A 20,185-nucleotide genomic window follows, 5' to 3' on the forward strand; every position below is an offset into this window, starting at 1 on the left:
CTCTGCCGGTCACGGCGAGGGCGGCAGGCAGGTTGCCTTCGGCGGCATGCCTGTGGAGGGTCCACTGGTTCCGCAGCTTCGGCAGACCTCCCGCAGGCGTGCTGCCGAATCCGCGGGACCAGGGACCTCCCGCAGGTAAGCCGCCGAAGGCAGCCTGCTTGCCATGCTTGGGGCGGCAAAATACCTAGAGCTGCCCCCTTGGAGGCCCCTGCCGCCAAAGACCCGGCACTTTGGCGGTGGGTCCTGGGGAGGAAGGACCCCCCCGCAGCCGAATTGCCGCCGAAGACCCGGAGCGGAAGAAGCTCTGGGGGCCCAGGCCCCGCGAGAGTTTTCTGGGGCCCCCAGAGTGAGTGAAGGACCCTGCTCCAGGGGCCCCAAAAACTCTCGTGGGGGTCCCTGTGGGGCCTGGGGCCTGGGGCAAATTGCCCTACTTGCCCCCCCCCGTCTGGGCGGCCCTGCGTAAATGACCTAAATGCCAGGTGGACTAGATCTCCTTTGCATCTGTAGTTAGTGAACTGCACACTTCCTGCTGTGAAAGAATACCTATGACACTGTACTTCATGGGAACACGGAGAATAACATCTGCAAAAACAGCAAGGTGTGCTGTTCTGGATACTGGTCTCTTGCAGAAGTTCCCCCATAGTTACACTGTCATTGCACTATGCTAATGCAGTTATACAGTCTTCTGGGTACCTAGCTCTGTAGTTTTGGACATTGCTCCCTGAAGCAGTGGCTTGTGGGATATTTTGAAAGGCTTTCAGGAAGCATGTTGAACTTGAACTTCCCAAGTGTACAGAGGGCTTGTGTGTGTAATATCTGGTTAAATCCTGCTGTGCTCTCTCCTAGGAGACTGAATCTTGATTACTCAATTCTATATGATACATACATGTCATAAGCTTTCATGCTGTGAATTCCCATGTTTGTATTTTGTGCTGGGGAGATGTATTCTCTTGCATGAGATTTTTGTTTTATTTTCATGATGGTGGGAAATCTTCAGCAAAGAGGTTACTTAACTGAAAATGCAGCACTAAGGCAGAGACAGACAATTCACGCAGGTAGGGTCTGGAGTCTGAAGGAGTCACATGGGAAAATATACACAGGTTGCATCTGTACTTCCAACCAAACCGTAGCTGTATCAGCCACGCAATGTAAGTGGGGTGATCTGTTTGCAGAGAATAGAGGTGGGCAGCATGTCAATAGGTGGGAGGTGGGTAGCAAATGCAGGAGCTGCAGCTGCTGTGTTCTGCACCAGGGAACAATGTGTTTTCCCTGCAAACCACCAGCTGACTCCACACCTCCTCTCTATTTCAGGGAGTAGGATTCTGGCTGCCCACTGCTCAGGAGTGTAGATGAAGGGAAAAGCCCTCGCTACACTCACACAATAGTGGCCAGAACCTGACATTTCACGTCTTTCCTGCATTGTAGCATCTGGCTTACTGAATACTGAGAAATTAGAAAGGAAAATCATTTCCTTGCCCTTCATTTTCATTGCACTTTATAACAAAACGCAGCAATGATCAGCAAACAAAATGGAACAGACAATGCTGGCAACATCAAAGATCAGCAGTCACAGGTCGGAAACTATAGACTGAAGCGAAGCAGTCTCCTCTCACAAGACTATGCAACAATAGGCCATACTGGTGACTTATGAAGTGCGAGCTCCCCTGAGTTATGGGAGAAGCTTTTAGGCAAGATCGTGGCATGGCAGGTGGATCCACTGAGGTATTCTTGCCATTGATGAAAGGGACTCAGCATTCCATGCCCAGTGACTGAGTGTTCTCAGCTGGATGCCCTTGTACCTTAGGGAGCAGCTCCTACTGACAATGTTCCACAGGCGAGTTTGAGAGTCCTAGGGCAGTCTGGGAGGCCTTTTTCTTCATTGCAGCCTTTGATTGCTCCACTGAGTTTTATCTACTCTCCTCAGAGCAAGGGTCTGCTTTGGGCATTGACTGATTGTGACTGCATCACCTACTGCGCTAATGTTTGTGTTTGTTTTTAGTAACCTCTTTGCTGCCTAGCTACATATGATTATTGGTGTGATATAAACCTGCAAATATAAATAAAGGCATCTGATGCCAGGAGGTTATGGGGAAGGGGCTCAGCAAACAGACAGATACAAATAACCCCTCTCTCCTGCCTCAGCTCAACTTGGAGACATTACAAAAAAAGAAAAGAAACCAACATGAGGTGTAAAGAGAGCAACCAAGTAAGTGCTTAAGGATCTGGACCAGCTCCCATTGAAGCTAATGGGAGTCTAAGCATTCATTTCATTAGTATGGGGATGGCCTGTAAGCCTGTCTCCCATTCCCATCCCCTGGTCTAGTATCTCTCTCATTGCCATGCTGTGTCTTATCTAACCTTGGGCCAGACAGCATAAGGGTACATCTACACTACCTGCCGGATCGGCAGGTAGCGATCAATCTGTCGGGGATCGATTTATCGCGTGTAGTGTAGATGTGATAAATCGATCCCTGATCGCTCTTCCGTCGACTGCTGAACTCCAGCAGTGCGAGAGGCGGAAGCAAAGTCCACGGTGGAACTACGGCCGTCGATCCAGCGCCGCGAGGACGCGAAGTAAGTAATTTTAATTCGATCTAAGATACGTCGACTTCAGTGACGCTATTCTCGTAGCTGAAGTTGCGTATCTTAGATTGATCCCCCCCCCCCCCAATGTAGACCAGGCCTAAGATTAGTCCAGTGAATAACTGTTTGTAAGATCTGACCCTTAGATTGTAGCTTGAGGAAGGGACCCAGGGGCAGATTCTGATCTCTGTTATATTAGTAAATCCAGAGTAACTCAATTATGTTCAGTGATGTTGCTCCAGGTCAGTTACTGTGTAAATGACTTTAATTGAATTACTCTTGATGTATATGACAACTTGAGTCATCAGCAGAGACTGAACCTGGGCTGTCTTCATCTAAAATCACAAGCCTCTACTGTTTGAGTTAAAGGACTAACTGCATTAGGTAAGAATGGTAGCAGGCCCATAAACTTTCTATGTGGACCAGCTACTAGAGCAGGCCAAAGACTCAGTGCATGTTACATTTACACCAGTGTTAATGAGATCAAATTTTGATCCCAGTGTTTTTGGATGAAAGCTGATCCCGGTGAAATGGATGAGAGTTTTGCCATTGACTTCAGTGGAGCCAGGCTTTTGCCCTTTGTCTTTAAAGTGCTATACACACATGATTATATATGAGGAGATAATAATAGAGACAAAACCATAGAAGGATTAGCTACACCTGCTTTTGACTCACTCTCACGCATAGGTTTGTGTATCTCAGTGTTGTTATAAATATCTACATTTCCTCCATGTGGGCAATGCAAGTAATTCCTCTCTTATATAAAGGTTTTAAAGCCACATTGGTTTTATTTTTATGTGTTATTTATTCATTTTCTTTTCAAGCAAACTCCGGCTAGAGGGGCACAGGGCAATGGTGCCAATATAACGGCATTTCCACAATGGGGGAAAGCACACAAAGGCCAGACCATTTAACTTATAATTATCTTTTCTTACTGTCTCCACTCCAGGACCAGGTTTCTTCTATGGGCGCTGAACTCCCAGCTACCTATGCCTATTGCCTGTGATGGAAGAACTTGATGCTAATGTGAGGTAGGAGAAACCGTGCGGCATATTGTACATTGCAGATCTTCTGGCTATAGAGCTGCAGGAGGTCAATAATAACATAGCGTGTTTGCAAAGCTGCGGGATGTCGGATTTTTCTGTTTGCCTGTATTGCTACTGCAGCAATATTTGGTTTTGGGTTTCCTTGAGTATGCTTGGTTAGGTAGTTTTGCGCTGTTATTTTTATAAATGTGTAGCTACCACAGCTAAACCCACAGTAGTGTAATACAACATTACTAAGCTCTGTATCACATCCCCCACATGTCACAAGTCAGAGCCTAACCTGAGGGAGCTGTTTAAGTTGAGGGTAGGGGTGGGGAGAGAGGAGGGCAGGAGTCAGTTTACACCAGCTGAGGATCTGCTCCTAGATTTTTATTCAAAAATTATTTTTTGATTTTTATTCTAAAAATCAAGAGCCTGGTTATCCTCTTCCTTACACTGAGGTAAACGTGGAATAACACCACTGAAGTCAGTTCAGAGACACTGGCATAAACCTGGTGTCCCCAAGAGGAAAATTAGTGCTGTGATTGCTTTGTGCCAATTTAGTGCTAGAGTAAAATGCTGGAATGACAGCCCTGGAAACTGAAGTTCCCTATTTTTATTGAGGTACTTTTGGGCGAGAGATAGGGATGCTTTCTCTCTCCCTGCCAACGTAGCCCACCCTGAATTGAAGTTCCTCCTGTAGTCCTGAGATAGCAGTTCAATCTCCATGGCTCATGTAGCACTTGGCCTCTTTGATGGGACTGCCACAAGGTTGCCAGTTAGTCCAATGGCAGTGCTGTTTTGTGTGGACTGAGACCCCATCAAACTCATTTCACATAAGGCCACCAAACAATGATCAGAGAGTAGGAATTTGGGATTGCTACTGATAGACCTTGAATCTGCACTGCTGACTCTGAGGGGAAAGGCAGAGTTCCACAAGCAATTGAGAGAGGCATCCAGAATTAAATGCTCCACAATCTTCTTAAAATCTGTTTTCTATATCTCCTCCATCGCTTGCATTTCAGTTTATTTTTCAATGCAGCATTACTCTGAAAAAGTCCTCTGCATTACCGTGCTTAGACACCTTCTTGAGAGGTGCCTGGGAAAGTCCACAGAACAGATCAATTGTCAATTAAAATCAAATAGATCAACTGCATTTGCACTTATTTTCCAAGGAATCTTTCCCTAATGAGTTGCCTAACAGAGAGCATAAGTGTTTCAAAAGCCTTAGTTGTGATGATGAGTAGTGAGTTGCAGAATCGAACTGAGATTAGTGCGGGGATAGATATGTAATGTGGGGGGCTGGGAGCATAATTCCACTATATTAAATTAGTAATTAGTTGAATAATAAACTAGTTGAATAAAGTGGAATCAGAGGGGAGAGATTTTGTCTTTGGGGACCTGAGTATCCTCTCACTTGCAATGGTGCAAATGATGAGTAGCTCCATGGAGGTGATTGGAGCTACATCAGGGAAAACCAGTGTTGATGACAGAAGAATCATGCCCCTGGTGTGTAATACTCGACATCTGTGTGGTTGGATTATGGAGAAGGGGGGAAAAGCATGAAGCTGAATATATCCGAAGAGACTCTGCCTGTCCTCCCTTTCCACTGGGATTGACGTGAGAATGGTTTCTCTTGGAGGCTATTCAGATGGGCCCCTAGCAGAACGCTTTGCTTAGCTCTCTTACCTGTGAGGAGCCCATCAGGAAAGGCCGCCATCTGAGTTCCTGGTTGGTGGGAATGAGGCATGCTGGTCACCTCAGCAAATACATTCCTTTCTCCCTGGCTGGGTGGGAGGAGGGAGGGGAGGTAATTAGCTCTCTCAGGCAATTTCTGTGCACAGCAGGTTTCATTTTGGGGGCTGCCACCCCACCCAAGAGAATATCTTTGCTTCTCACCCACTTTCTAATATAGCAAATTAAGTTTTTGGGTTCTAATGGCCATGCAGCATTCTGCCCTTGGTTTGTGCACAACTCACACTAATGTCAGATGGGAGAGTTCCTTGTAAGGTCTGGTCTACACTAGGGGGCGGGGGTCGATGTAAGATACGCAACTTCAGCTACGTGAATAGCATAGCTGAAGTCAAAGTATCTTATTTCGACTTACCTCCCGTCCTCATGGCGCGGGATCGATGGACACAGCTCCCCCTGTTGACTCCGCTACCGCCGCTTGCTCTGGTGGAGTTCCGGAGTTGACAGGAGCGTGTTCGGGGATCGATATATTGCGTCTAGATGAGATGCGATATATCGATCCCCGATAAACCGATCGCTACACGCCGATCCGGCGGGTAGGGTAGACATACCCTAAGACATGTACCTTACACCCCAGAGTTAGTCAGTTTGGGCCTGTTCAGAGCCCATTCAGGTCAATGGAAAGACTGTCACTGACTTGGGGTTTGACTCAGACACGTCATCACTTCAGGAAAAGCACAAACTCCTCCACTGGCTTGCAATCAGTCTCCCGCCCCGCGCCCCCCTCCCCCCCCCCGCAGCCTTGTGCAACTCTGTAAATGTTTTCGGAAATCAGTGTTTTAATGAATACTGAACAGGTCACATTTATAACCCAGCAATCGATTCTGAGAGGTAATGTGTTTTGCTTAATGAAATTTGTTTTGGCTTTGCTATGCCAGGAACATAGCACAGTGCTTATACTGCTGTTCTTTTTCTGTAAGGGGAATTGTAGTGCTGATACCTAGAGTGCTATCGTGTTACCTCCATCTTCTCTCCCCTTCCTTTGAATACATCAGAAAACTCTTTCTTTTATTAATCAATAACGAGGAGAAGTATTAAAACCCCCTAAGAAACTTTTCACCTCTTAGGCTGGTTTTTCGCTTTTTGCAATTCACTAGGAATGGGCACATTTGATCAGGCTAATGGTCCATTTAGACCAGTGGCTCTCAACCTTTCCAGGCTACTGTATCCCTTTCAGGAGTCTGATTTGTTTCATCTCACTTAAAAACTACTTGCTTACATAATCAGACATAAAAACACAAAAGTGCCACAGCACACTGTTACTGAACAATGGTTACTTTCTCATTTTTACCATATAATTATAAAATACATTGTTTGGCTTTCCCCCACTGCAGAGAAATGTTTATGCTAAGACAGACTGTTTCCTTTGAATTGAAAACAAAAAATACACTCTCCTCCCCCGCCATTTTCATTGCTATCAGAGTTAGATGTTGTGAGAACCTTGACTCCCTATGTTGCCATTTAAAATGTTTTTAAATGAAATTTGTAGTCCAAATAAGTGGAAAGTGTCCCTTTAAGTGTGACAGAAATCCTCTCCCACAGTACATTATTTCCTGAAAACTATTTTGTGCTGAGGCAATTTTTGTCTCATCCAGGTAGAACGGTGAAAGGATCTCTGATGAGAGATTGCTCTCTCTCTCTCTCACTCAGTAATTATTTAATCCTGCTTGTCATTCAGATGTTAAAACGCAGCATAATGCAATTTTCTATCTCTTTCTATGGACATTTGAAACCTGTCCTAAATACATATTGGTTCAGTGTTTTGCATTTGGTTTGATATGTCAAACACTGGGGTCAAATCTCACTCTCATTTATAACTTAAAAATGAATTCTCTTTCCTTTGTTCTTATTGGATTGATTCATGAACCATATAACACAGGCCTTCATTTGACACTATGCTGGAAAGTTTTATACACAGCACTTCCCTTCAGGAATGTATTTTTGTTTTAACTCCACAATCTCCAGCCAAGGGATTTTTGTTTTTGAGAGGTTCGCTTGTCAGCTTACCAGTAGGTAGCTGATATTTCCATGCTCCCCCGATTTCAAATTAGATTAGTTATTTCACCCGGAAGTAACATATAGAACATTTTTACAGAAGCAAGGAGTTTCCAAATTTTGTTCTTAAAAATTGCTCAAGGCCACATAGTAAATCAGTGAGATTAAAACCCACAAATCCTGACTTCCAGTCCCCCAATGCCACTCACAGATAATCCAGTGGAAAGTCCACACATGTAGGGGGAGCAGATTCTAGAGAGGCACTCTGCTACCATGTGGATGACAGTGGGATGGATGGATAGCAGGCAGGCATATTGGAACAGAACTTCCTGAAAGCAGAATTTTGCCCTTTGATCTCATTCAGAAGGCCCTTAAGCATGTATTTAAGCATCTGAGTAGTCTCATTGACTTCATTCAATGGAACTACTTACATGTTTGAAGTTAGGCACGTACTTAGGCAGTACCTTGCTGATGGGGACCTTAGACATTCCAGCAGCAAAGCCTTTGGCAAGATACCCTGTGTGATACTGAACCTCGTTAGAGAAAGAACAGAGTCTGTCTCTCCCTATCTGCATAAATCCAGGTAGTCAGAATCAGCTGTCTGAATGTTGTACAGAATGTTTTACTTGAATGAAAAGGTCATTATAGATTATGAAGGCTTCTGTGCAAAGCTGTGATGTAAAGTGAGAGAAACATCCCTGGAAAATAAATGAGTTTTAGACATTCTCCTTTGTGACTCATATTTATCACTGTCGATGTGATTAGCAGACCCCTTCTCTCTAATTCTAGAGTGGAAAACTAAAGGACCTGGCAACTATTTTAGATGTATATTTCACAGGATTTTTCAACGTACTGTGTCCTGCTTGTTGTTGTTGGACATATTCATTATATGCAGCCTGTTAACGAGGTACCACTAAGAAGTTTGGGATCAGAGTTTGACCTAACTGTTACAACATGGAGAAGAACATCCTCTGGATTTTAATGTTTTTTTTTAAAGAAGCCACAATCTATGGACTCATCCATATATCTGCATGCAAATCAGGTAGTTGGCTCATAAAATGGCCAGGTAGATTCATAATAACTCAGTTTGCATGTATGGATAAAGGGGATTCCATACTCCAAGAACTGCACCTGTAGAATTTGGTGGTGCATCTTACCAGGCCCTCTGAAAGTGCAACTCTTCCTGTTCATTTAGCATTGCAAGAAGGGGGATTCTCTAGTTCCTTAGAGCATCTGCAAGTCTGGGCAGCAAATGTGCTTTGCCTAGACAGCACTGAAGAATGGGGTTACCAAGTGAGTCTTTGAAAGTCTTCCCAGTCCTTTGGAGGTTTTCATTATCTCACTCGGTAGTGTTCCTGCTAGCCAGGATAAAGTAAAACTGCTCATCACTGATGCGTTTGTTTCTTATGAGTCAAACAGCAAGCGGATCTCCCCTTCCCCCCATTATCTGGATGCAGGAGTGGTGAAATCGTTTGGGCAGTTTGAGCAGTTTGATGTTGGCTGACTATCAGTCAGACTCACCTCCTTCCCCCTCTCTCAGTACTGATGCTTGTCATTCATTCATTCAGCCCCCAAATGGACACTTGTTGCCTAGCAACCTTAGCATTATTGCTGTGCATCCTCTGCAAGTCTTGTGCTTTTATGTATCAATTTATTTAAAATCAACTAGAATAAGGAGAGGAGGGAGGAAGAGAAAATAGCTGCAGTTTGGCTGCCTCTGTCTTGTGGAAGAGGATTCCTCAAAACGAAGGAAAATTTGTTGCCATAAAGACAGAGAGGTTCAGGAAGAGATCTATGATTGGGGCATTTAAATGTTCTGAATAGAACTGGGAGAATTTTTTTTCCAGGGAATACAGTTTCACCAAAAAATGCATTTTTGGGGACCTGAAAATACTCATGAATTCAGGTTGAATTTGATATATAATTTCAGCTGAAAAAATACCTGATTTTTCCCCCCAAAATGTCAAAACATTTCATTTTGACCATTTCAAAATGTTTTGTTTCGACTTTTTCATTATGAAATGGCATTTTGTTTTCACATTTGGTCAATTAAAAGCGCGCACACACACACACACACACACACACACACACACACACACACACACACACACACACACACACACACACAATGTTTAGGTCAATTCGAAACAGTGTTTTTGGTTTCGGTTTGAATCAAACCAGTTTATTTTCTAATTTTTTTTTGGTTCTGCTCCAAATTCTGAAAAATCCTTTATTCACTCAGCTCTAGTTTAGAGTGAACCAATTAGACTTTTAACACAGTCTATCGATTGCTTCAGAGTAATTACTGTACAGATCACTTCAATCAAACACTCCCAGTTACCACTTTGCTGCCACATTGGACTCCAGGCCCATGCATTTCTGGATCTTGCCTTAACTGTTTGGTTTTGCCATTGTGCTGAAGCGACCCTTAGTGAGGTCTTTTGAATAATCATCAGGATTCAGTGTCAGCTTTAAATGTCATCAGCTATGTCGGTTGCCAACACATACATCCCAGGGCAGAGACATTTGAGAGTGCCGCTCTAAGCTCCCATGTGTAGTCTTTGTGCTGAGCTTTGGGGCATTGTCTCTCACAACTGCATGTGCTCTAATCCACCATGCATGGTGGATGGGATTTCAGCTCCTTCATTTTGTGGGCCACTTTTTAAGAGAAAGTTTCCCCGGTGGACTGGCTTGCTTTCTTGCCCTTTCAACCCTCAACTGCCTGGTTCTCATCTGCTTTAATCTGTAGACTACCTGGAAATGTTTTGCAGATCACACAGCTCAAGGGCTGCTGGCTTAAGCCTTTTAAAAGTCCCTTCCCCCAGCCAAAAGCAGCACCAGCTCCGATGTGGGTTAGAGGTGCACAAGCGACTGGGAAGCTGCAGACACCAGCTAGCCTAGTCTAGCCTAGGGCTTTGTCTGGTAAACTGGTCCACTTGTCCCCAAGAAGCTGTGAACCACTGATCAAACACTACCTCTAGCTGACGGATTTCCATTGAATAAGCATCCCGTAGAACATGCTCACTACTCTACATATAACCACATTTAAAGTATTAAGGGTAGAATGTCTTCTTTATAATCGTGTCGAGGGAGAAGCACTGGGTATCTCTACTGGCATATCCCTTGGGTACGGCACCCGGCTGGGAATAAGGAGACCTGAGTTCTTTTCCCAGCTCTGATACTGACTCGTTGTGTGACCTTGGGCAAATCACGGAATCCAACTGGGCCTGAGTTTTCCCCATCTGTAACAAACCTCAAGCTCCAGGGCACACTTTTTTATGTGGTTTAACTTGTTTTATTTATTTAATTTCATAATCATAAACTTAACTCTGCAGTCCAGCTAGACTTGTGAAGGTAGGGAAAAATGAAATGCAGCAGTAAGTCAGGAACACAAGGATTGCAGGGGGCTAAATCACAGCAAGGTATGTTAGTCCCAGCTCCAGAAGGAATGGTTGGTTAAGTCAGGAAGGAATTTTGCTAGCCACTAACAGCTCCCTGACTTCCCCTATAGACAGGTTGGACAGGAAGGCACTTCCTCTATAGACAGGTTATAATGGGGGTGTTTCTTGCACTTTCCACTGAAACAGCTAGTGCTGGGCCACTGTCAGAGATGAGGTATTACTGGACTAAATGGACCACTGGGCTGATCTGGTAGAGCAGTTCCTCTATTCCTGCACACTGAAATCTTCAGATGAAGCACAAAGTGTTATAATTAGTTGGTTTCAGTTCAGGGTGTGATCACAGCTATATTGTTTACTGAACACAGTTATGTAAAAGGTCTCTTGTTTTTCTCAGGTGTTGAGGACTTAGAGCTATTTAGGAATTATCTTTTGCCTTACATTGCTACAGAGTTCATTGCCTTTCCATAAACACTCCCATGGCACCTCGCGTAGGTGGTAGACTCCCTTTACTAAATAAACAAAAGAGAAGCCATCTGGGTTTGTCATGCTGATAATTGCTTTTTATTTTGAAATCAAGTGCCTGAAATGACTGAATTTTAGGATAATATTAATTGCCCCCAAACTCTCGGTATTATCAGCTAAAGTTCTGACAGCCAGTTGCTAAAGGTGTTTTGCAGATCAGGGCATGTTGAGAAATGCAGGGCCTGCTAGGAATACAGCAAATGGTTCATTAATCTCATCCCGACTTTGAGAAATGAGAATCAAGGGGAAGGAACAGGGAACCAAATTGACTGAATTAGTTTTGTTTATTTGGAAGCAAGGGTGATATTCTGTTATTTAAACCAGACGACATCCCTCTAGATGGTTCATTTAAAAAAAAAATCAATATTGGCTGGCCCCGCCATTTGGCATAGTGTGTTCTTGCACATCAGCTACTTCAGAGCACTTAGGAATCCAGGAAGGAGGAGACCTTCTCTGCAGCCCCACATCCCCTGAGAGTCAGGTGTCTGGTCAGAATGAGTCCCAGTTCCTGAACCTCACCGTATTGGCCAATGCGGCCACTTCTCACATGTAACAGTGGGAAGAGATTTGCTTCAGCAATGCCATGGGTAGGATTATTGAGGTATTGTAGGGAAGAGGTGGCAAGTGGCCATGGAAGAAGGTGCATGAGCAGAGCTGTCTACTGTTAGCCATGAGTCATTGATAACTTTACGGTGAGATGGAGAAGATGCAGGAAGAGGGATGGACTCAGAGCCGTCTCTCAGACTAATCCTTTGGGAAAGAGGGACACAAGAGTCACAGTAAGAGGTGGGTAGGCACAAAGAGACAGATTCTGCCACCCTTACTTGCATGGAACAGCACTCGCACAAGGGAGTAGGATATTCATATGAGCACTGCTCAATGAGTAGAGGAGGCAGGCCTGAGACAAGCCTGTTTCCTCTCCTAAAACACCTCAGGCTTAGTCCAAAGGGTCAAAGGATCACAACATGTTCCAGTAGTCACTCAGACTTTGTGTTTGCCTTCAGGAGGGAACACAGAGACAGCTGGCTAGATAGAAACACTGTGCGGAGACTCAGAAGGGAAAGGAGACACATGGTGGCAGGTAAGGCAGAAAATGGACTTGGGTTAAAGGAGGGATGATTAGAGGAGCTACATGCTTTCGTGGGTTAATGGAAGAGAACAAGCCCTTAGATTAAAGTTATCTGAACACAATGAAGTATGTTTGCTTTCCAGGAATCACAGTTTACTGTTTGCAGCATGTCTGTAGAACACAGAGGGCCTTTTGTAGAGCCCTTGCTAGCTTCAGTTGAAGTTATTAAAATATAATTTCTCTCAGCCTTTCAGCTCAGATTCCTTTTTAGGTGCATTAGTCAAGATCAGGGCAAATGCCAGGCTAAAATGACTGAAGAAGAGCTCTGTGTGGCTCACCAACGGAAGTTGGTCCAATAGATATTTCCTCACCTACCGTGTCTCTCATTTTGTGAACTATGACCAGCAGGGTGCTCTTTCTCCCTCTTTCCAGGCTCCTTTCCCAGTGAAGATCAGTTGTAGCCATTCTGTAACCCCTGCTGCATCCTCTCTTGGGGATGGGGCACTAGATCCGGTGCTTGCATGGAGATGGACTTGAGTTAGTAGGCCTTTTGCTACCTCTACCTTCTCGAACCCTGTCCTCCTAGCAGGAGGGTTGTCGTGACCAGAGGCATGATTAGGTGAGATTGGGATATTTGCATTCCTCAGTGTTGTTCCAGTGACATTAACCTCTTGTTCAAATTGTTAAACTGATAAGGGTATTGACAGAATCTCTTAAGGAAAGTGGCAGCGGGAAGAACAGGAAATGCCAGTGGAAAGAGGAAGAAATGGAAACTAACAGTCCAATCCTGCAGGTCCTTACTGAGGCAAAACTCCCTCTGTCAGTTCTCACCAGCTGAGGATCTGGCTCCACATGAGGCACCCCGCGGACACTGCCAAGAAAACAGAGTATATGTGTGTGTTGTATAGACACATGGGGCCAAATTATTAGGTGTGGCTTGGCCATTTGTACTGCACCACTGGCAGGATCTGGCAATAGTGCCAGAGTAATTGGCCATCATGGGATCATCTGAGCGTTGGGACCATGATCTAGGAAGCACAAAGGTGAGCTGTGAAAGTCTAGACACAAAAGAGCAGCATGATTAATTTGCACTAATGCACAGGTACAGAAACTGTGGGGAGACTGAAAGGTATATTAAACCTAGGAACAGAGTAGAGGTGATGGCTGTTTCTAACAGCACATGGTCCTCTGTCTTATGACAACGCATTCACCACCACCAGTGTACTGCTTTTGTGGGTCAGGTGTGGCTTCATATTTTTGTGCCTGTCTGTCTAAAATCCTTATTAACTCAATAAAGCAGCGTGTAATGCTGTCTACGCTGAATTCTCTGCAGAGCTTTGGTATGGCTTAGTACAATGGCACAATGTATCAGCCAGAGTACTTTTCGTATTTGTGAACTTTTCTCTCAGTTTCTAGGGAAACATGTTATAGCTCTATATTTATCAGAGTGTCTTTCCAAACACCTCCGCCAGCACTTAATTAATGGAATTTTAAAGCTTTGCTCCAACTACTGCAAGTTAATAGAGTGCTCACTGACAACAGCTGTGGAACTAAGGAGACATGTATGTATACATGCAATACATTTACAGGGTGAATGTGTGTCAGAGGGGCATCTCTCCCTGATCTATCTGTATATCCTCAGTATCCTGGATTGGGAGGTATAGCAATGTTAAATTTTACAATCTGACTCTTTAGCAAGGACATTTTTATCTGGGAAGATTCCTCATTGTAATCTAACACAAATACAGAGTAACTTAAGCAGTAGAATTTTATGACCATATCGGATAGTGCAGTCTTTCTTTAACTTCAGTGCCTCTGCAAATAATCCAGCTGTCTCTTGTTAAAGATTCGGTGCGGGGAGAGGAGATCTTTGGAGTTTATTGGAAAATATTGTGCACTAGGGTGCAGGATTGGAATAGCAAGAGGTGCTGTAGGTTAAGATTAAGGGACATTGGTAAAATTGTGAAGGAGCCCCAGGAAAGCAGTAGAAAGAGGCACTGCAATTCAGGATTGAACTGCATAAGCAGAGTTCTGTGGGAGCTCAGGACCTGATTAGCAGTGTGGGTCATAGGTCAGGGTTAATAGGTCTAGTACAGGTCATGAATGAGTTACATTGACAATGCTGTATCTAGTAATCAGGTTTGGAATATTTGGTAGTGTTACAAGACAAAACTAAAGTGCACTGGCATTGCTGTTAGTGGGAACCTGATGGCTCTCTGTCTGCCTCATATCTACCCACACTGAAGTTAAAATTCCCAGGGCTTTTGGAAAAGTGCAGGGGGACAAGCTCAGTGTTCTGGAAATGATTCTCTCCTAGTAGAGCCAGTTGTAATGTCCAAAGCTGCAGTGAGTTACTGCTGAGTGCAGAACGCCTACTGCAGTGCCCCATTAGCCTGGGCAGTTACTGAACTGGCTGTATCTAAATTACTGGTTTGGAAAGAACATTTGCAATATCTTGAATATGAATGATACCTCACAAAACCCAGTTCTGGTTGAATGTACTTGGCCTATCAGATATCTATGGCAGATAAGTCTTTTTGTTGGCCTGTTATGGATAATATATAGCACTGTTGGTGGACTGCCTCCTTGAGATAAAGTGCACACACCGTGCATATGGGATTGACACTCATTTGTCTTACCCAATTGAGTGCTTCCACTATTTATTTTGCCCCTGATATACTGTGGCAATGAATCATTGATTATATGACGTACTGGTCTGGCAAATATTATGTTGTCTGCTGCTCTTACTACTGTGCAGAAGGAAGCCATTTACTACAGTAACTTATCATCTTGCTGCATCTGTTAGCCCAGTAGTTAGCATAATGTGTCCTCTGAACAGCAGTCTCTGCCTCTCTAATGATAAGGCCTGATTAAAAATGCCATTCCTCTGAACATTTGCCCTGGTGTCTTGAAATGATGCAGAAAATCCTGGGGGAATGAAGTTTTCAGGAGGTGCTCAGCAGTTTGAGAGTTAATTCAGTGTAGGTCAAGGTAAAGAGAGAACATTGAGGTGTCTGGGGAAGTGTAACAGGACAGAAAATTGTCTGCATAGCCAGATTTGTGTGTGTTGAAATCTTGTAGCAGAACTTTCTTCATCTTTCTGTCATTCTGCATACTCCAACCCCGACTTCCAAAGGGGAGAAAATGTTGTTGACCATGTAAACTCTCTGAGTCAGATTCACGAAGGAGCATGCCAAAGGTGTGCCCGTGAAAATGGTGGTGTGGTGGGATTTCATTCTTATACACCTTCCCCTTTCCCCAGTTCTGTTCTCTGTTCCACCCACCAATGCAGCTGGTGTGTGTGTGTACGTACGTGTGCGCACCAGGGGAGAGGGGGAAGGCCTGGGTAACCTGGAGACAGAATTTAGTCCCATGTTTGCAAGAGTCCCTTGTGCTTTTCATACCTGGGGATGGCAAGTCCAGCAACCTAGCCACTACCCTTTCAGGAATATAGTTACAACAGGACATTAGTCTGTGGCTCATACTCATTGCTTACTCAGTCAGAGCCCTCATTTGCTTTGATGGGAATTTCCACTGGCTTGGCAGAGAAAGGCCAGGAGGATCCAGCCAGCTGAGGTTAATATTCTTTCTAAAACCTTTTGAAAACTTTGGACTAAATTAGTGTGGGCTCCTGAACAGCGGGTAGCCCATGAGGGAAGCAGCTGCAATCTCTCCAAAGTACTTGGGCTCACAGGGGCAATCTCTGCTGAAAAGAGTAGGTTGTTCTGGCTGGGGAGGGGCAGTCCATTGCCAGCTTCTGCCAGTGAGACTAGGGCCAGCTTTTAAAACTGCCCTTCCTTTGCATAGCCCCTTTGCAGAAAACACAGCCTGCTGGTCTCTGCTGCTAGGGCAGGAAGGGAGACATCTGGCCCTGGAACGGCCACTATTAACAATATTGGCTTTTATGGGCAATAATAGCGCTAAGGTGGTCAGGCTGATCTGGCAGCTGCAATGAAGTATCTGCTCTTTATTTTCTGCACTTCAGCTACTGTTCTATGAGCTTTTTCTTTCGAGCCCAAGAGCTTTAGGTCTCATCCAAGCAGCCGCCTTATGTTTTCATATTGTCTGCTCTTTTTCCTTCAAGCCATGCTCAAAACCCTCATTACGCTGTCTCCCTGCAGCAATGCAGGGATCTATGTTTAAAATTACATCCAGTGATGCACTGAAAACAGCAGTTGATCTAATGGGAGCCTGAGTTTATTGGGAGTTTGTTTCAAAAGCTGTAAACCGACATAGCTCCCCCACCCACCCAAACCCTCTTATTAAATTTAGTAACACAGTTTAAATGGCAAAAGCCAAAAAGAGGAAATGACTCTTGGGAGTTAATCACAAAGTGACCGCAACTGGCAGCACCTCCTTATCTTTTTGGCCATGGGTGCCCAATTTTTGCCCGCCTAAGAGGCACCTTAGCAACTTGCCAGGAGCCTGAGGGCAGCACCTAACTGATCTGAGCAGACTGCAGTTGTGGCCCATGGAGATTACAGGTGGCACGCAGCTCACAATGCTTCATCTTGACCCTAGACCCGCTTTGTTTGGCTCTGGGCCTGTCCCTTCCCCAAGGATGAGGATTAAGTTTAAGCAGTTGAGCTTTCAGTGCCATTTTGTATAATTAAGAGGCAGGTTTGGCGTTCACATAGGGCCAGAGCCAATGTCCATTGAAGTCACTGGAAAGAGTCCTATTCCCTATTCCCTTCAGGGGGCTTTGTCTCAGGCCCATAGTCTAGTATATTGTATACCAGGGGTAGGCAACCTATGGCACGGGTGCTGAAGGCGGCACACGAGCTGATTTTCAGTGGCACTCACACTGCCCAGGTCCTGGTCACTGGTCCAGGGGGCTCTGCATTTTAATTTAATTTTAAATGAAGCTTCTTAAACATTTTAAAAACCTTATTTACTTTACATACAACAATAGTTTAGTTATATATTATAGACTTATAGAAAGAGACCTTCTAAGAACGTTAAAATGTATTACTGGCATGCGAAAACCTTAAATCACAGTGAATAAATGAAGACTCGGCACAGCACTTCTGAAAGGTTGCCGACCCCTGTTGTATACTGTCCCTTAAAATTAGTCACACTCAGGGTCTGAATGCTCAGAGTCTAGATGTGACCTTGATTTGTATTTAATAAAGAGAGTTGTGATTTAAACTTTATTTCCCTGGTCATATTCTGAGTTCCTGAAGAACAGAGGCTGCAGCATGCTCATGAGAAGATACTGTCGGTTACCTGACCGTGATAGAAAACACGATACATGAGTCCTTTAATCTCAAAGCTCCATGGGAGTATGTAGGCACACAAACTCATCTGAAATGCACATCCTCACTTCTTCCTCAATCCCCCAGGCTCTCTTCTGCTCCTGCACTTCCTTCATTGTTTCCTCTATAGCCTACAGGCATCAACTTCTAGTAGGGTTCCAGAGTTGTCTTCCACTCTTGGTACAATGTTATTTTCCAGGCTGGAGGAGACCTTAACATCTAAATCTGCTGACTTTCTAGTGGGGAATTCATCTATTAAATACCGTGCTATTGTGGAGCTGCAGGTTGTATCTTCGGGAGTTTCCCTTTACACTTGGCTATATTTTCTTCTTTTTCACTTCGCTTGGAGCAGTTTTCTCAGTCTCTGGCCAGAAATCCTGAAGGGATGTTACCCAACATGTTTTAGCACAATTTATGTGCAAGGGGTCAGCTCCAGGCTGTTAAAAATCAAACTTAAAATGAATTCAGTGGGAGACCACAGAGCAGCTGCTTGCTTCCTTGTGCTCACTCATCATCTGACCCTGCTCCTCAAACAGTGGGGTTTTTGTTTTTGTTTTTTAATTAATATCATCCCTGGTTTACAGATCAGAAAACTAATCTGCAGAATGGTTAAATTACTTGTCGAAAATCATAAAGCAATCAGTGCGAGGCAGAGCTGCAAAGAGAACCCATTGCTACCGACTCCCAGTCTTGCGGTTTAACCTGTAGATTATACACACTCATTCACATGATTTCTCTAGAACATATGTGTATTGTCGTCTCTGCTGGACTTATCCTGTTCTGTCGCATGCTTGTCCCCAGTATCCTTAGACAAGTGGTTATTTAGGATAATTCAGGGAAGAGCTCCATTTGCAAAATAATAATAGTATGAAGAATTCCCTTCAGAAAGCCTTGCACATCTTTACCAATGTAAATCACAACCTGACGTTCAAAATCACTGTGCAATAACATGCAAAGTAGCCCTTCTTGCTATATTTTCATTTGAGATTGATGGCCCCACTGCCTGTACTTGTTAGTTGATTTCTCCTCCTGTTTACTTAATTTGAGCATGAGATCTGTGATGAGGCTGGTTTGGGAAGTGTTCAGAAGGAACGAGTACTAAGCTGCAGGGATAAGATCAAGGTTTAAACAAAACAACAGAGCCCTAGTCCAGGATTTTGTGTCAGGTGGCCGAGCAGGAACAGACATCTGAGCCTAAATGCAAAGGCAGGATTCACTTAGGCAATACAGTAACAAATATATGCTCTGTTCTCTGGCAGATCGCTGGCTGCTACCTCAGGCATTTGTGTTGCTGGGCTCTGTTCTGTATAGGCAAGCAGATGGATTTTCAGAAAAGTAGCAGTATTAGATGGGGAGACTCCTCCCTTTCCCAAAAGGTTTGTGTTGGAACAGGATCTGGGTAGCAGATTGGGTGCAAGGAACGTATTTTGTATCTGTGGTGCATTTTCTAGAAGGTCCGGAAATTTGCAAGTCCATTGGGAAGTGAATCAAGCAGCATTTGGTTAACTAGCTGCATGCAGTTGAGAGACTGAACATACGAACCCTAGCCATGCAGATGGATCATGCTTTAAAACTCAATTGGATGTACAGTCCCCTGTGGTCTTCAGAGGGAGGGAGACAAAATAACTTCCTGTCATCATCTTATAATGAATGAGTTGTGAAATGATTTCTATGTGGTTTTATGAGAAATATCTCAAATAAAAGACCTTCCTGAAATCAACAAGTTAGCTTCTCTGTGCCAAATCTTCCATTAGCACTAGTGACAGTGAGAACCAGTTTGATTCCCAGTTTCAAGAGTTCAGGTGAGTCTGTCCAAGAAACATTAGGAGTCGGACATCTGATAGCTGTGTGTATCCCACTGTGTCCAGAACAGAAACTGGTAGTGAGAAAAATACACACCACAGATCTCGTAATAGCTAAGTTGACACTGTCATTCTCTTCCTGAACACTTGTTCCTTTAATACCCCTAATTGCAAATGTATCTTGGGAGAGCTGAGCACGACTTTTATGTTTTTTTATTTGAAATTCTTAATAATCCACCTGAAAGATTTCAACAAGGAGGTGAATAGAGGCTTCACTCTGATGTGAAAACAAGACCTCAGTGCTGTCAGACAAATTGGTCCAATAAAAGATATTACTTCACCCACCTTGCCTCCCTCAGACAAATTAAAAATAAGAACTGCTATTATTGGGTTCTTATCAATAATTACCCGGGGGGTGGGGGGCGGTTATTTTCACAGACTGGCGCAGAAAACCATCAAAGAGGCAAAAGAGCTTCTTCAGCTCAATGACATACCTTGAGGTCAATTTCAGTGCACTAGGATGTCTTTCTAAATATAAGTAGTGACACTGGCAAAGCAGATGCCAGCTCTATAGGTGTCAGCTGAGCACTGACAAATTCATAGCTGGTAACCAGACCAGTTCATCTATATGTTACTATTGTTCAAGATAGGTGTTAGACTGGTAAGGATGTGTTTAGTGTTTAGACTCTATTAAATGCTTGTAAATTGCTGCATGTGTTAATCTCACTTGTAATGTCTGTATTCCATGATACAAGGTAAAATATGTTTTATGATTGTAAAA

At 44.0% G+C, this 20,185-nt stretch overlaps 1 protein-coding gene across 5 annotated transcripts in view; it reads left to right on the plus strand.

The window, feature by feature from the left end:
* HTR4 (5-hydroxytryptamine receptor 4) overlaps window positions 1-20,185 on the plus strand; it is a 213,068-nt gene that overhangs the window by 69,407 nt on the left and 123,476 nt on the right. For 4 of the 5 annotated variants that reach the window (XR_005584171.1, XM_039486716.1, XM_039486717.1 and 1 more), the window contains exon 3: window positions 3,533-3,614. Coding sequence is in view for 3 of the 5 variants with exons in the window: in XM_039486716.1 (XP_039342650.1) it covers window positions 3,589-3,614 (26 nt within the window). In the remaining 2 variants the exon portion in view is untranslated. Of the gene's footprint in view, window positions 1-3,532; window positions 3,615-12,282; window positions 12,360-20,185 lie in introns of all 5 variants that reach the window. The other variant, XM_039486718.1, reaches the window with a different exon arrangement.

This window comes from Mauremys reevesii, linkage group 8 (assembly GCF_016161935.1).
Source record: "Mauremys reevesii isolate NIE-2019 linkage group 8, ASM1616193v1, whole genome shotgun sequence".
NCBI classification, from domain to species: Eukaryota; Metazoa; Chordata; order Testudines; family Geoemydidae; genus Mauremys; species Mauremys reevesii.